The sequence below is a fragment of the Cibotium barometz genome, chromosome 61, assembly GCF_041138505.1.
Source record: "Cibotium barometz isolate CiBa-2024 chromosome 61, ASM4113850v1, whole genome shotgun sequence".
Taxonomy (NCBI): Eukaryota; Viridiplantae; Streptophyta; class Polypodiopsida; order Cyatheales; family Cibotiaceae; genus Cibotium; species Cibotium barometz.
Window position 1 is genome coordinate 10,443,725 of NC_141106.1, and position 18,232 is coordinate 10,461,956.

At 39.4% G+C, this 18,232-nt stretch overlaps 1 protein-coding gene across 1 annotated transcript; it reads right to left on the reverse strand.

The window, feature by feature from the left end:
* Positions 1–7,828: 7,828 nt before the first annotated feature.
* Positions 7,829–16,236, reverse strand: LOC147604536 (uncharacterized). Its single transcript, XM_086794880.1, has 4 exons — positions 15,960–16,236; positions 14,521–14,782; positions 9,459–9,561; positions 7,829–9,319 (listed from the first exon to the last, which is right to left on the reverse strand). Exons 2-4 carry the CDS (start codon positions 14,722–14,724, stop codon positions 9,180–9,182), a joined length of 447 nt encoding a protein of 148 aa, XP_086651006.1. The 5' UTR covers positions 14,725–14,782; positions 15,960–16,236; the 3' UTR covers positions 7,829–9,179.
* Positions 16,237–18,232: the final 1,996 nt, after the last annotated feature.

Genomic DNA, 18,232 nt, shown 5'->3' on the forward strand with positions numbered 1-18,232 from the left:
TTGCCAACAACATGGGATGTTAGAGGATCTTCCTCACCTTGATCCCCCACAAAGTTTTATTTGTGAAGGATGCATCCTTAGAAAATGTGCTTGTTGCCAACTAATTTCCCAAAGAATGCAGCAAATAGAGTTAATCACAAATTATGACTCATACATAAATAGCGCAATGTGCGTAGTCCAATGTGGACTACCTCTTTGGGAGAAAACTTATACTTTGTTGCATTCATTGATGATTACAACAAATTCGATTGTTCTTACCCCATGAAATAAAAATCGGAGGTGTTTTCTCATTTTCAATATTTTGTTGCTATAGTTTTTTATAAACTAACTTAAAAATTCAAACTCTCATTCTGACAAGGGAAGAATACATGTCTAATCCATTCAAAGATTTTTTTGCACAAAAAGGCATTACGCATCAGTTTACAACTCCTCATGGACCATAGCAAAATGGTGTTTACTGAGAGATGCAACATGACTCTCATCATGGAGATGGTCATATGCATGGTTAAAGGTCAGTAGCTTCCACATAATTTTTAGATAGAAGTAGTTCTATGTGCTACCTATATGCTGAGCAGGTGCCCCACTAAAGCTTTGAAGACTATCACTCCTTATGAGGCTTGGTTGAATCAAAAACCTAAGGCTGAATACATGCATGTTTTTGGTTGTTTAGCATATACACATCTATCAATCAGCATATAATCGAACTAAGCTTGATGACAAGGCAGTGAAATGCATTTTTATCGACTATAGTGTCGAAAGAAAAGGTTATCATCTCTACAATCCTTTTACTAAGAAGATTGTTTTCAGTAGGGATATTGTTTTTGCAGAGGATTCTATCTATCCACCATTGATGGAATTCAATAAGCATGCCTATGCAATTCTGCGAACATGTTTGATGGTTTATTACATGTGCCTTGGTAACGAGATAGGGATTGGCAATCTTACTTTGATGGGCTTGAAGGTAGTTGTTTAGCTCTTTGTAGATATAATAGGCACAGTCATCTTTCTTGGCCACATGTACCTTTTACGACTTATGCAAGTCCACCCTATTATGGTCATAAAATTTTGTTTTTCATCCCATGAAAAACTATTGGCTTTTCATGGTGAGGGACTAAGGGTATTTTTTCCCTGTTTTTCCACTTGGCTTATCTTTGTAATCATCCCCATTTACTTTTAAATACTCTTTTTTGAAACGTCTTTTTCATCTCAGTAATCATCTCTATGTTCTTTTTAATGCTCTTTGAAAGGTCTATGTTAGGCATGAAAAACAATGTTATGATTTTTTAGTTTTTTACGATTACCATTTCATAAGTTTGAAGCACTAAACATCTTTGTGAAAGTTGTTTTTGGTGAAAGTTTTTTGATGTGGTATTTTTCATGTCTATGAAACACTACCCAAGTTTCCCATGGTTACATATTTATGATTTTTTGGTGTGTTAATTGACGTTAGTAATTGTAATGAAGTAGTGTTAGGGGGTTAAAAGTCAATCAGGTAAATTGAATGTTTTCACGATGTGAAAAACCCCTAGTTTTTCATGGTTGAGAATGAACATGCATTATCAATTATGTAAGCACTCAAGGATTAGATGACATTATATGCTAAGAAAGTAAAGTTCTTAGCTACATTTCAACAGTTTGGGTTTGGTGTGAAAAACTAGAGAAATGTCTGGCATGAAAAACTTGGAGTTTTTCAAGTCGAGATTTTAATTTGGTATATCACAGTCATAATATATACTACTTGTTGCTATTGCCTTGGCTAATGGAACTACATTGGTTAGAGCTTACACCTTGGTGGGGAAGGTCCCAAGTTAAAGTCTTATTGTACCTTCCTTGATAATGTTTAGTTGAAGTAGTAGGAGCCTGTCCTAATTCACACTTGGATGCCTAAACTTAAATCCTAACCTACTAAGCCTGGTCATTTGCCAACTTTTCTCATAATATTTACAACATTTATAGTGAATTTTCATGGCACTAATTGTGCTAATCCCACCTACAGTAGAGAGTGACTTTGTTAAGCCTAAAACGAGGTTAATATCCCCTCCCCCTCCTACCCGATGTAAGTTCCGTCCTCAGAATGCTTTCATGGCCTGAATGCTCTATCACCAAGCTTAAACTTATAATGATTTCTCTATCACCAAGCTTAAACTTGTAATGATTTCTCTATGATAATAGCTTGTGTAGTGTTCTCTTTGAAGTATGGATGATGCGTTTAGAAGGATTTGTCAATCATGTCCTCAAATGTAATGTGCATATATCCATGCAAGCATCTAAGACTGATAATAGTACATAATTTGCCGCTCCTCTAGACCCTATTCATAACATAATACTTATTTAAAATTTTAATTGTTTCCTTGACACAACAATTCTTGGATCTGGCTATGCTGTCAAAATTACCTGGATTAAATAATGGAAAGTTGTAACATGCATGAGAATCCTTTCTTTTCTTAGATGTAAATTATGATGGGATGAACATCCTTTTGACTGGCATGAAGAGAGGATCGACCCTTTGCATTAGTAAAGCTCGTATGTAATTTTTCTGGTATTCCTGAATGATTAGAAACTCTTTTCTCCACTCGGGCTCCACTCAGGCTGTTGGAAGCTAAATTCTTGAATCATGGGGGATTCACATCCTTTGTCTCTAGTATCAAAAGATACGTTTAACTGCCTGCCAATGCTTAGTACCTGGCAATTTATGAACTTTGAAAGTTGTGACACACCATACTAGATGTCTAGTCGTGAGGTCAAGCATCCAACAACTTGATCATAAGTGGTTATGTCTAATGGTTCGCCAACATCTTGCAAACTAAGTTTTACACCACATTCCATTATTAGTGTAGAACTTTCCATGTTGAACCTCTTAAGCAGTGCCTTGATATACTTTGATTGCTTAATGACTATACCATCATCTTGTTGCATAAACTGTATACCCAAATAGTAGCACAAAAGATTTGACATCTCAAAATTTGAGGAAAGATCAGCCTTAAAGACTATAATAAAATCCACATTAATGTCAATCACCAACGTGTCATCTACATATAGAATGATGACAAGCAAATTTTGCTTGTCCTCTTTCTCACATATAAAGTGCTTTATGTAGGACTGTTTTAAAATCCTTGTCCAATCAAATAGGCATGAATTTTCTAGTACTAAGCTTCGGTGCTTGTTTCGAATCTTACAAACTTTATTAAGCTTGCATTCGTTCTATTCTTAACCAAGTTGGACATAACCAACTGCTTGAATCACATAAAACTACTTCTTATAAGTCACCATTCAAAAATGTTATTTTATTGTCTAGTTGGTGCACTTTACATCCATGCTGGAGCTGCCAAGGTATTAGTAAATCGGATACTGGTCATACGAGAAATGGGAGAAAAAGTTTTATCATAATCAATCCCTTTTTGCTAAGCATAACACCTTGAATCTTTTCAATAGATCTATCTGCCTTTCTCTTAACTTTGAAAACCCAATACCAATAGCTTTTTTGCCAAGGGTAGATCCACTAAATCACAAGTAACATTTTTCTAAATGGAATGAATTTCATATCTCAGTGATATTTCTCTAAAAATGAGTTCTAAGGTCTTTTTGAGAGCATTTAAAATGACCAAAGTTGTGTTTTTAACATAAAACTGTCAAAAACAGCCAAGTGCCCCACTTTGCACTCGAATAACTAAAAAATGAAAGGGATTTTGGCTTTCTAGAGTCTCATACACTCTTATAGAGTTTCTTGCTGTCTAAAACTTTCATGTTTATATCAAAATCTGATTCTAAACGTAGGAAAAGATAAACTCTTCATAAAATAGTCCCTAATGAAGGTTTTATCTAGAACCTAGTCATAAACTACTCAAATATTCTATCTTCTAATTCTTTATCTCCAAAAGTGTTTATTTTATGAGTCTTTAGACTACGGCGATCATTTATAATTAATAAATTGAACGGTTAAGCCTGCCATACCTCAACTCAGTTTCTCATATACATGTTTATCAATTTATTTCAAAAGAAATTGAAGCAAAATAATAAAAAGAGTATTTGTATACTTCCCCGATATATTTGCTTATGTCTTGATTGATTGGAAATCCATGTCTACTCTCCACAAGTTGTGGAAGAGCTATTTGTAAATTTGGCAACAAGCCTCTTAGATCTATTGTCAGGACTACAATCTGCAATAGGTATAACTTCGTGCACAGTTATCAGAAACTAGTCATGTGGATACTTAAAATTATCAGAACGTGCGCGGTCTATAATCTAGCGAGGCGAAATCGTTAAAATCAATTGTATATGAAAGTTGACTCCAAAAATGGGTCACATTTTACGTTTTTATCAAATCTCGATTTACATGTCTATAAACACACTCAAAGGCTACCTTTGAGTATATTAAATAATGCAAAACCTAAACTTGAATTTCTTAATTTTAACACTTACAATTTTTACTGTTGAAAACTTGCTAGAATTCATTACTAAAATCTGTAGCATCCAAAACTTAAGATTATCTTTAATCATAACTTGGTTAATCTCAGAGGTATGTTGCATTCTCTCCCCATTAAGAAATCGTCGTTCTCGTGGAGGATAAAAACATCTTATCCTCATTCATTAGACCTTGAGAAATAGTTTTTTCTTTGTATGGCTTTCACCCAATTTGAATCTTCTTAAGCATCTTCAAAAGACTTAGGTTCATCTACATTACGTAGAGAACTAAGAAATACAAACACAATAATAACCACTGCTGAAACAGTGGTTTGAGCACCAGATACGATTCTACTTTGCAAAGGAGTAGACAATTTACTATCCTTCGAAGTGCTTCTAACCTATCTAGGCAAAATCCTAGATTCATTAATTTTCTCATCTTTCAGCATTTATTGTATCTTTCAAACAACTGATGTGAAGTTGGCGCATCAATTCCTTGAGCATTCTCTCCAACAAACAAAGATCAACAGGAAAAATATGCTAAGTTTTCAATCATTTTAGTGAGATTCCTTTGCCACGAACCTTTGATACAAGAGGAGTCACTAAGAGCATGGAATCAGAGACCGAGAAAGAGACCATACAAAAGTTGGCCACAGTAATTGCCATCACAAAGAAAACACTAAACAAGGTAAGCAAAGAACTAGATCAAAAAAAGAGATAAAAAAGAACCCCAATCAAAACAAAGCCACAACGAACACCTACTCTAGAAGAAGAGATGGTAGAAGACGTATTTGAGAATGTTTTGGAAGAGCTACAATCTCCACATGCCTTCACTATGCATAACTTCATGATTGAAGTCACTACAATACAATGGATGAGGTAACAAGGTTAGAACGCATTACATTTTCAGAAGTACAACCAACTACTACTGCGCAACAAGACAAATAAAACCAAAGAGACTAATGCAAGTATGCAAGCCCAAGTGCCAATCACTGCAATTAAAGAAGTGCACGTTAAGTGTGACAGTGCCTATATACACAATGCAAACTGAGTGCATGAAAATTGAAGTGAGATTCCATGAATTCTTGAATACTGCACATAGTAATTTACTATAAATCATAACCATTTAAATAGACCACAACGCTCAAATACATGTATGCAAGCAAGTCGTCACATCCACGAGCAATGCATCGACCAAGATATCTGGAAACTAGTAGCGAGGTGAAAAAATCGACAAAGACAAGCCAAGCACCCCCCGACAGATTATGCACCATGTATGTATGTATGTATGTATTACATATACATATATAATACATGTATGTGTGTACATAAACATATATAATACGTGTGTGTGTGTACATATATGAATATTCATTTTATATACATATGTGTGTGTGTGTACGTAGATATATATACATATACATAGATGTATGCGTGTACATTGATATGCATATATATATACATATACATAGATGTATGCGTGTACATTGATATGCATATGCATGTGTGTATATATATGGAATGAAAAAGCTCTGATATCAATGAAAGAAGAAAGAAACGAGGAGACTCGTTTATGTGGAGTCTATAGACACAAGACATCGTTTACATAATAACTTGATACCCAATGTGAAGGGGATAATTTACCCAGAAAAACTATTGAAGTTAAAAACCGCCTGTACACAATGTGAGATAAATCCATTTGCTCATGTGGCTTCATGTTAGATTTTCCACTTTCTTGGCTACTCGTTCTCACTCCCTACCAAATTCTTGTGCTCTTTGGCACAACATTTCTCAACAATACAATGGCATTATAACAGTTTACTATACTGCTATTGAAGGTTACAGATTTACTACAAGTATAGAAGCTTGGTACAAATCTTGGATAGTGTATAAATCACTTTTTGTGTAGCCTTGCATAGGACATTTCCTTGACTGCCCTTCTCTATGGTTAAATTAAGCTACCTTGTGGCACATTTGAAATACTTAAAACAAGAAGTTCATTTTTCTTTTTTGTAAGTATACCTTCTCTCATCCATGCCTCACTTTATATTCCTCAACATCCTTGCAACCACTTTTAAGATCCACCAAGTTTATATACCATGTATTGAGCACAAAGAAAGATAAAATTTATTTAACACTTTGAGTTTATCTTGAATAGTACCAAATTATCATTTATGAATCCTAACAGCACCACACCTTCATGAAGTAGGGAAAGACAATGGGGAAGCCTTTCTCACTAGAAAAAGGCAAGCCTTTTATATGTGAAAGACTAGCCGTCTGGTTTTTCCCTAACCATCATTGGCTCAGAGGCAGTTACACCAGGCAGGTTTGATGTGATGTGCATATCGAGGCCAAGCCAGTGGTGAAAGTTCAGCAGTGAAGTGCCATGCAAGTGCAACAGCAACTGACAAGTCCACCAGTCATGGGAGCAAATTCAAGGAGACAAGGTGTCCCATATCAAGGTCTGAAATGTGTTTCCACTATCCGGCAACAATGACGGGTCATGGAAAGTATGTTTTCATATGGCCAGTTAAAAGAATATTCCAATTAAAAAAACCTTGCATACGTTACTGCAACACGAGGAGAGGTGCCTGGGAATGGACCAAAGGTTTTCAGAGGTCTTAGGGTCTTTACAAACATGAACCCCCACCCATGATAAGGAGAGATCTAGCCCACCCATACCTTCCTTGTCCAACTCCTGCTTATCCAACAGGCAGGAGACCTCTCTGTAAAGACCCTTAAGCAAAAAAAGACACTCAGTACAGGTATGAAGGCTACATAACCACATGTCAATATATCTCAACCGCTTGGGTAGAATGGCACGAGTTTGAGGCCACATGTCAACATATTTCAACCACAGTAGTTAAAACTCTTATGACAACACACCATCTTGATACATTCAGTAAAAGGATTTACGAATGAGGAGTCATTTGAGCAGGTTACTTGCCTTTTAACCCTGGTTAAGGCTTCTGTACTTCATGTAGGAAAGTAAGGTGAGGTACACAAAAGTATCATATGAAAGTTTAAACTGACTCAAGTTAGTTTCAGGGCAGCATCATCTCCATGCATCTGCACCCATGGTGTCACAGTCAAAGACTGTTTCTTACAGTATCATCCCTTGATTCCATAGTTGGATGCTCCTGTGATGCCGCACTGGCTCGACTGCTCAATTTGTGAGCACTGGTTTTCAGAGGTCGTAGGGTCTTTACAAACATGAACCCCCACCCATGATAAGGAGAGATCTAGCCCACCCATACCTTGTCCAACTCCTGCTTATCCAACAGGCAGGAGACCTCTCTGTAAAGACCCTTAAGCAAAAAAAGACACTCAGTACAGGTATGAAGGCTACATAACCACATGTCAATATATCTCAACCACTTGGGTAGAATGGCACGAGTTTGAGGCCACATGTCAACATATTTCAACCACAGTAGTTAAAACTCTTATGACACACACCATCTTGATACATTCAGTAAAAGGATTTACGAATGAGGAGTCATTTGAGCAGGTTACTTGCCTTTTAACCCTGGTTAAGGCTTCTGTACTTCATGTAGGAAAGTAAGGTGAGGTACACAAAAGTATCATATGAAAGTTTAAACTGACTCAAGTTAGTTTCAGGGCAGCATCATCTCCATGCATCTGCACCCATGGTGTCACAGTCAAAGACTGTTTCTTACAGTATCATCCCTTGATTCCATAGTTGGATGCTCCTGTGATGCCGCACTGGCTCGACTGCTCAATTTGTGAGCACTGGTTTTCAGAGGTCTTAGGGTCTTTACAAACATGAACCCCCACCCATGATAAGGAGAGATCTAGCCCACCCATACCTTGTCCAACTCCTGCTTATCCAACAGGCAGGAGACCTCTCTGTAAAGACCCTTAAGCAAAAAAAGACACTCAGTACAGGTATGAAGGCTACATAACCACATGTCAATATATCTCAACCACTTGGGTAGAATGGCAAGAGTTTGAGGCCACATGTCAACATATTTCAACCACAGTAGTTAAAACTCTTATGAGACACACCATCTTGATACATTCAGTTAAAGGATTTACGAATGAGGAGTCATTTGAGCAGGTTACTTGCCTTTTAACCCTGGTTAAGGCTTCTGTACTTCATGTAGGAAAGTAAGGTGAGGTACACAAAAGTATCATATGAAAGTTTAAACTGACTCAAGTTAGTTTCAGGGCAGCATCATCTCCATGCATCTGCACCCATGGTGTCACAGTCAAAGACTGTTTCTTACAGTATCATCCCTTGATTCCATAGTTGGATGCTCCTGTGATGCCGCACTGGCTCGACTGCTCAATTTGTGAGCACTGGTTTTCAGAGGTCTTAGGGTCTTTACAAACATGAACCCCCACCCATGATAAGGAGAGATCTAGCCCACCCATACCTTGTCCAACTCCTGCTTATCCAACAGGCAGGAGACCTCTCTGTAAAGACCCTTAAGCAAAAAAAGACACTCAGTACAGGTATGAAGGCTACATAACCACATGTCAATATATCTCAACCACTTGGGTAGAATGGCACGAGTTTGAGGCCACATGTCAACATATTTCAACCACAGTAGTTAAAACTCTTATGAGACACACCATCTTGATACATTCAGTTAAAGGATTTACGAATGAGGAGTCATTTGAGCAGGTGACTTGCCTTTTAACCCTGTTAAGGCTTCTGTACTTCATGTAGGAAAGTATCATATGAAAGTTTAAACTGACTCAAGTTAGTTTCAAGGCAGCATCATCTCCATGCATCTGCAGCCATGGTGTCACAGTCAAAGACTGTTTCTTACAGTATCAGCCCTTGATTCCAAAGTTGGATGCTCCTGTGATGCCGCACTGGCTTGACTGCTCAATTTGTGAGCACAAACCAGCTTTCTCACACGATCTTTAGCCAGCTCTTCCAATAAAACCCCTGCAATTCATGACATGGATTGAGTTTGCGTGTTAGCATTACACCTGTTTTTGGGGCCGATGAAGCCAGGTCACCGGGTCTTGTACTAACCATACTTGGCACGCAAGTAACAAGATGCACCAATGCACGGGAAACAAACCTATAGTTTGTAGTGCTGGTGCAGGAAGCAGCTCTTTCAAGCAGTTCTCTTTGACAGTAGTGAAACGCTCCACAGCCAGCTGCTTGATGCTTACAAGTAGATCCTACATAACCAACACAGACAAAAATTATTGTGTTGTCGCTTTTGGAAACATCAAGGCAGAAAGTAGCACTGTTAATATACATATATTACGAAAATTTCACATGTGTTCAAGGACAAGCAGATGCTAGAAAAGCCTGCGGAGGTGAAGAAGACATGCAGACACTCCTGGATAAGACCCTGATGCTTCCCAATGCTTCACACACTACCCAGTGTCATGTACACATACATAGACATGGCTAATCTGATGGCTAATCCCTGATTGGGCAGCATGTTTAGGTTAGATTTAGGGCACTCCAAGGCTCTGACAAGCAAAGAAGAAGCCCATGCTCTATGTGCCCACTCGGCCAGGTCATAAGTCACCAGATAAGGGAAGTCGGCAGCATTAAATGCTTCTGGTGCTTGTCCTCTGCTGGCCGACAGCAGTCAGGTGGTTGTAGGGGTAATTCCAATGAGCCTATAAATAGCAAGGCCTAGTTGTCATGTGCATGCCACATGGACATGGCTGACCTCTGATTTGGCAGTGTTTATCAGGTTATTTTAGGGCATTAGCAGGCTCTGGATTGCACAAAAGATGGCTCATGAGGCTAGAGAACAGCCGGCAACATTTATCAGAATTTTATGTGAAGTTCTGGCATTTATTGCTATGAATTTCTAATTAGAGGACAAAAGCTATTGGCTGACTTGCATCCATGGAGCCTATATAAGAAATGCCAAGCTTTTGTATCATTTATCCGATTCCTAGCTTGGGGATTTGATCATAGACTAGGACTTTGAGTCAAGACAGCCTTTTTGGGTGTGCCCATGGCCACCAGCTTTTGTATGTACGTACATACTTTTAGTATTATTAATATACTGTAGATTTAGGTGAAACCTCTACGTTTTTCTCTCCTCTATCCATTTCTTCTACAACGTTGCATCTATGTGTTCCAAGGAAAGGTGTTTAGGGCTGAAAGAAGACACAGAGCTTCCGCACATGTAACATTGGTGTTCTAGATGAAGGTGCACAGTCCAAGGAGAGCAACACAAGACATGGAAGAAGTTCCCAAGAGGTTGGTTGGTGGTGTTCCACAAGACCCAAGGGGTATGGCAGCTCTGTTAGTTGGGTGCCACTTGGGGTATACCAAAAAAGGCTTCAAGAAAACGGTTCCAAGGGATGATGATCATCCAAGGGGTGGAGTGAGGATGACCAGACTCAATAATCAGGAAAAGAAGACCAAAGAAAGTGTTCGGGGACAGGGCATGAAGGGCCAAGCGATGGACATGGCTGACCTCTGATTTGGCAGTGTTTATCAAGTTATTTTAGGGCATTAGCAATCTCTGGAATGCACAAAAGATGGCTTAGGAGGCTGGACAGCAGCAGGCAACATTTATCAGAATTTTATGTGAAGTTCTGCATTTATTGCTATGAATTTCTAATTAGAGGACAAAAGCTACTAGCCGACTTGCATCCATGAAGCCTATATAAGAAATGCCAAGCTTTTGTATCATTTATCTAATTCCTAGCTTGGGGTTTTGATCATAGACTAGGACTTTTGAGTCAAGACAACCTTTTTGGGTGTGCCCATGGCCACCAGCTTTTGTATGTACATACTTACTTTTGGTATTATTGATATACTGCAGATTTAGGTGCAAACTCTGCGTCTCTCTCTTCTCTCCATCGCTTCTACATGGCTGCATCTATGTGTTCCAAGGAAAGGTGTTTAGGGCTGAAAGAAGACGCAAAGCTTCCGCGCATGTAACACTAGTTCAATTATTAGTCATCTGATCCCCACTTGGGGCAAGACAACAGGTAGTCTAGATAGGGTCTAAGTCAATCCATTTTGGAAAGGCCACAAAAGTTGTACAGTCAGACATCTTTTTGTATCATATCAATATACTAAAAACACAGTTCATCTCTCTTCTCTTTGCTATCTAATCATTGCTTTTGCATAAGTGTTCCTAACCAATAGGTTGGATCAAGTAAGCCACGGCTTCTCAAGTTGCTAGGATGGAGGGATGACAAGGGATGATGTTCATCCAATCAAAGGTTAAGGGATAGAATCCCGTCATCAAGTTTAGCAAGGGGGGATGTCACGTGCACACACATGGACATGGCTAATCTCATCGCTAATCCCTGATTGGGCAGCAAGTTTAGGTTAGATTTAGGACACTAACATGGTGTTACATGTGGCATTTCGGAAGCTCTTAATTGTGGTTAAGGTGTGCCTTAATTAAGAGAGAGATGCAACACGCAGACACATTACATCTGATGGGGTCACTATAAGCCCAGCGGGGCATGCATGACAAACTCAACCACGTGTCCAAGAGAGAAAGATATACAGAGAGAAGAGAGAAGTGAATAGGGATCTTGCACAATACTGGGAACAGGCCTTGGCCCCTTTCAAGAATTTATTCAGGAACAATCCACGGGCACGCTGGCCAGGATCAATACAATCAACGAATACAAAACAAACAGATATGCCGATGTAGGATATCCAAGTCGATGTCAATGTCGAGACACAAGATCTCTGATACCGATCACACCACAAGGATGACCCACAAGTATCTCTCACCATGCTAATACCAAACCCAATATCCAAATCCAATGAATCCAAATCCAAGTGGAAGTCCAAGTCCAAATCCAAGTCCAAGTTCATATGCAAGTCCAAGAATCACTCCTCATTCCATGAGTAATCTCCACAACTCCTACCGCCTTGGCAATGAAGAAAACCATGGAAAAGCTCTTTCTGGCACGAAAAAATGATAGAAAATCTGTTTTAATGATTTCCAAGCAATAAAACCTCCAAAAAGCAATTTTTAGGGTTTTCGAAGTAATTTTAGGGTTTCTAAATTTTCAGTCCGTACATGTCCGTACAGTTCCATACAACTGAATGGATCCGTAGTCATACGGACAGATGATGACACGACACTACAACCGACAAAGGGCTCTAAATTTTGAAATCAACAGGCAATGATAAAAAATTCCATGATTTGGTTCGTGATCAAGTAGATGATGATGGAGAAGATGATCTCCATGCTTCAATGAAGATGGCAACACGATAAAGAGATTCTTCTTCAACTTGATGCTCAAGAGAGGCTCGTGCTTCTTTTATTCTTGCGAAAGCCTTGCTTTTTGCCAAAAAGTGATGCTTTTGCCTTTTACTTTGCTTTTGGTCTTTTTTTAATAGTAAAATATTACTCAACTTTAGTCAAAAGTTCTTATTTTTCTTTTCTAGCTTCAAGGCCTTGCTTTTTGGCCCTGGAGCTGCTTTTGAAAAAGCGGCCTTTAGCTTTTTGGTCCGGCTCAATATCCTCTTTCCAATGGTACCCTTGGCTCACAGTCAAGAATGGTGCTTTTTCTTAATCAAACCTTATGGACCCTGTCCCCATGTCTTCTTCCACCCATCCGGTGTCTGGGCATGGGTTTCATTATGTGAGATAGAGCTAGGAGGGCCAAATAGTTACAATCACAATCACCCACTAAAGAGCAAACCCCCCCCCCAAACCTCCAAAGAGAATATTTCCGATGGAGTTTCCCACCGGAAAATTCTCATCTTCTTAACACACAGGCTGCCTTGGCTGAGGAGTACTACTGCAAATAGGCAACCTGTTTACTGCTGATGAGACCAGTATTTCTTCTCTTCCAACACAATTGGTTGAAGTTGCATATGCCCTATTGTCCTCGCTGCTTGAATTTATGTCATACTAACAAGAAACGATCGTTTCCTAACCAGAAGTTGGGGAAACTTTTCCATTTCCGTTTCCCCGTTTCCTAATCTCACCTGAGAATTTCCCCATGATTTTCTCCTAGTAAGTTTTGTTTTTTCCATATTTTCCTTGTTATCTCTATTAGATTATGATTTATCCCAAGTTTGTCCTCTATTTCTCTCAATTGCTTTCATCATTTCTATATGTAATGTTAAAGACATGTTTATCCCTAGCTGTTTCCGTTTCCTAGTTTGCTGAGACCATCATTTCCGTCGCCATTTGTGTTGCATGCAATTATGATTTATGCTTCTCTTACTTACCTGGCACCGAAGCCTTGAGATTTGCACATGGGAATGATGGGCAGCCAAGACACATATACTATATAGTGCCTATGATTGCTGGTTGGGCAGTTCCTACAGGCTAACATGGACTTTTCCCCTTTTTATGAGGCACCTTCTTATGACCAGCCCCTTGGCCCTTTTGGTTTGGGTAAATGGGCGGTCCAAGGCCTTGCCCATGATCCCATAAATGCATATATGGTCAACCTCCTACCTTGCTAGTGACCTTGGACGGAAAAGGCTTTCACACAGGTAGACGCTAACATCCTAAATTACCAGACCACTGTTCTAGACACCCGACCATGGGTCTAATAAATGCCTGGGCACCTATACATCATTACAATTTGCAAGTGGGTTACATCTGACTTGTGCAGGGCCTGAACATGACTTCTGACACTTGACTGGACCCTAGACATGCTGGTGCATGGTGACATGCCCTACACAAGGGCTCAAAACATGCACAAAGCCTATCAAAAAGGTGTCCAAAGTGTATTGGCTAACAAATGGAATGGCCACGTGGCACCATAGTACGGGAGGTGTGCACGTGACACCTGGCCGTCCATGACCATGTGAATTGCAAATAAGGAAGACAATTCGCAAGCACTCATAAGATTGGCTTGCTGAGTGTCAGTGCAACTGTCCGTGGAAACTTGTGAAACATACTTTGTATTGAATTTTGCCTCAAAATGGGAGGTGAATGGTTCTTTTATTGTAAGGCCTATCTATTTGAGTGCACGTGAATTAAATTCTCAGAAAAATGAAAGTAACGGAAGCTTTAAATGGTTCAAAAGCACTCAAATATACCTACTTCACCACTGTATTGCATTGATTCTGACAGCAACTGCTCTATGTACAAGCCCTGCCCATGCCTTAGAGAGCACACACAAGAACTTACCTAAGTAAATAACAAAGAAGAGTAAGATAATGCAACATACCAGTTGTGATTCTGAAAGGTTCTCTGGCCAAAGAAGGCCCTTATCTGCCAACAAACACCCATTATCAACCTCATCTAAGACCTCATTCTTTGGCACACGCATCTCAAACCCTTCTATATAAGCATGGCCAGCCTCCCTCTCTTTCTTATCTGGAAACGAGCGCTTTCTCTTCTTGCCATTTGAAAGTTTTATGCAATCTTCCATGCTCACTCTTTTCTAGTTCCTTCAAAAAATGGTACAATCGTCTACACGAAATCTAAAGCTGCAAACAAAACCAACAAGACATTTCACAATTTTAATTAGAAAACTTGAACCCCATTAAAAAAATGACTAATTACCTAAAATGTGTTAATCCACACAAGCAATGTATCGTCTTGTGTTTATTTCATTCTACTAACATCCTCAAAACCAGAAACTCCCTCATGCATGGCACGGATTATCATCATATGACCATAATAGCATGGAGTATTATCATGTGCTTATCATTTCCTATGCTCATATCCTCAAAGCCTCCAACTTCCTCATGCATAGCATGGACTATCAACATGACCATATTAATGGCATGAACTCATCATATGACCATAATAGGATGAACTACCATGGACTATTATCTGTGTTTATCACATTCTACACACACATCCTCAAAACCATCACTTGCATCATGCATAGCATGGGCTATCAACACATGATCCTGATGGCATGGACTATTATCAGGAGTCTTTGTCACTCACATCCTCAAAACCATGCACAGCATGGACTATCATCACATGATTGTGATAGCATGGACTAGCATCTTGTGTCTTCACATTCTACGTCATCTTGCATCTTCACAGTCTATGCTCACCTCCTCAAAATCACCTCTTCATCATGCATGGCAAATAAATCACAATAGTTGCAAGCTATCATTACATGACCATAATAGCATGGATTACCATGGACTATACCTTGTGTTTAGCACATTCTAAAAATGGTAAAATCGTCTATGCGAAATCTAAACCATCAACTGCATCATGCACAGCATGGGCTATCAACACATGATCCTGATAGCATGGACTATTATCTGGTCTTTGTCACATTATACACTCAAACCACGCACTCCATCATGCACAGCATGGACCATCATCAGATGACCATGGACCATGGACTAATACCTTGTGTTTACCACATTCTAAACTCACATCCTCAAAGCCACCATCTCCATGCACAGCATGGTTTCATCACATGACCATAATAATGTCGATCCCTTTCCCATTTTTCTGTCGACCACCGTTTTTAAAATTAATACCTACCCAATTAAAAGCAATACATAGAATTTTGATAGCCCGATTCATAAATTAGTGCCCAGGATTAAGAGCTTTAATGACGCAATCAGAAGAAATGCATGAGTTTTTAAGAATAAAAAGACCCACTTGAAATGAAAGGGATATTGGAATACTTACAGGAGATCTATGCTGCTTTGACATTTTTGAGGAAAGCAATACTGCCCAGGATCCATGCAATGAAACCAAAGATGCCAACAGCAAGCATTAGAGACACGGTGGCGAAAGACAGGTCTAATATGAGCTGCAGGATGCTCCCCACCAGCATGACGATGAGCCAAAAGGATTTCTGCTAGAAATATGAGAGTTTGGGAGTTAAAAAACCAAACAAAAAAAAAACGTTAAATATGGTATCCCACATATGGGCTATAGGCATATTACTCCTATATACTCGGGATCATGCACTTGCATGTAGATTGTTCTGCCACTTATCACTGGGTGGCTCAAGATTCTCTTTAGAGGGACTTCTCATGTAGAGCTACGAGAGTTGGGCAATATAGTGGCTCAAGGTTCTCTTTAGAGGGACTTCACATGAAGAGTTACAAGAGTTGGGCAATATAGTGGCTCCAGGTTCTCTTTAGAGGGCTTCACATGAAGAGTTACAAGAGTTGGGCAATATCTTGCTAAGACTGATCACTCACTCCCAAAGAGGGTGTACAAGCTTTCATCAAGAACCGTTGGATGAGACCTTGGTACACATTCGCCTCGCCCACCCCGCAAGATGCTCGATGCTGATCTTCTAACCTAGTAATCCTGGTCATGGCACTTGGTTTTTTGGATGGCATCCTCCCTAGGCTAGAAATGCAATTTGCATAGTTTAGACTACACACAAGGGATTTGAGAATAGCTAGGAATATTTTTTAGCTTTGACACACATCTCTCTCCCAAATGATAAGGGGGTTCCATTGAGGGCCACTTGCTCTTATGTAACCCCATCAAGTAAGGTTATCATGCGACCCCGTGCACATCTTGTTGGCATTGCTCCTTTGTTTACATAGGGCAAGGCAGGGCTATACACATTAGGATACACATAGATTTCTCATTGTAAATCAAGAAAAGGAGTGGTTTGTGTTATGCATGTTAGTTGGAAGTGGGAGTTAACATGTGTTCTTAAAGTTGGGGGAGTTTTCTAGGGCATATTACATGGAAACTAGGGTGAAGGAGATTAGAGCTTGCTTGTGTCTTACATGTAGTATAATTGTTGGATTACTATGTTCCTCATACGTTTTGGCTTCATATGAACATTCCCCTTACTCAAGGTACATGTATGACATTTACAAAGTAGCAATGCTGGTATGTCACCATTAGTTTTATGTTTAATGCTTCAAGGATCTTTATGTGCCCTTTCAAACCTTAGACATGAAATTATCCTTAAGCTTAGGTATAAATCCCACTTCAAACCCTTTCGTTTTTAACACCATGTGGTTTTTGTAACATATGGTGTTTGGAGAGAGCATGTAATGCTATAATCTATAGGTATCGCAACATTATGTAGTATCAACATTAGGGCTTAAAAGGTACCTTTTAAAAAAAACTTTAATCGCTAAGCAACATTTCATAAAACTGCTAAGTGTTGCTAAAATATGATCTAGATGTTGGAAGGGTCGATGTGCTAGCTGTAACACATGGTAGGGGCTATAACCCATTATTATATGAAGTAAACGTTAGGGCACTAAAAATATAAAAGGCAAAGGGTTCACACACTTGTCTCGATCCCCCCACATTTCATGTGGATGGGATACGAGGTGGAGGGAGCGGGCCTCGGGTTGGCCATGGTATCTCACTACTGTTATGGTGTGTAAGCTTCGTGTGTTGCGTTATTGTTTGCCCTTGATTACAAAACCCAACAATGGTATCAGAGCACAGGAGGGTATGCTCACTACTATTGAAGCTTGTTGTACATGTGTGATCCCTTCGTTGTGTGTGTTTATGTGTCACCCAGACACGTGTGCTAGTATGTTGGGTGTGAGTTGGCATGCCAAGCGTTATCATTGGATGGGCAAGTGACCTCTGACCTAAGCATGTGCATGGTGCAACTGCCATCTTATAGGAGGGTGTAAGAAGGGTCTATGTCAGCTCTACCACGTTGTGACAAGATTTTTGTGCCCTATGCAGTCAAGACATGGACAAACTTAAAGGAGGAAAAGGCCGATTGAACAATGACAGGGACAAGTAGATGCAAAAGTAATTATGGTTGTGATGCAATTTTAAACCTTTTTTCCTTTACAATGTGTCTAGGAGCTAGCACAATTGTGTTAGATAGGAAGTTGTAATGTACATATGTTGATTTGGAATGAGTTTTTGCTGGCTAAGATGGTCTATGTAGTTTGAAATCAATCTAAACAACCAGGGCATGTGGGTAGGCCATACACCTACTCAAAAGGGAAGTTGTT

Coding starts and splice junctions, on each gene's coding strand:
- LOC147604536 (XM_086794880.1), bottom strand. CDS start 14,724: ATGGAAGATTGCATAAAACTTTCAAATGGCAAGAAGAGAAAGCGCTCG. Junction 9,562..14,520: donor ACCTTTCAGAATCACAACTG/GTATGTTGCATT, acceptor TTGGTTATGTAG/GATCTACTTGTAAGCATCAA. Junction 9,320..9,458: donor ACCAGCACTACAAACTATAG/GTTTGTTTCCCG, acceptor CATGAATTGCAG/GGGTTTTATTGGAAGAGCTG.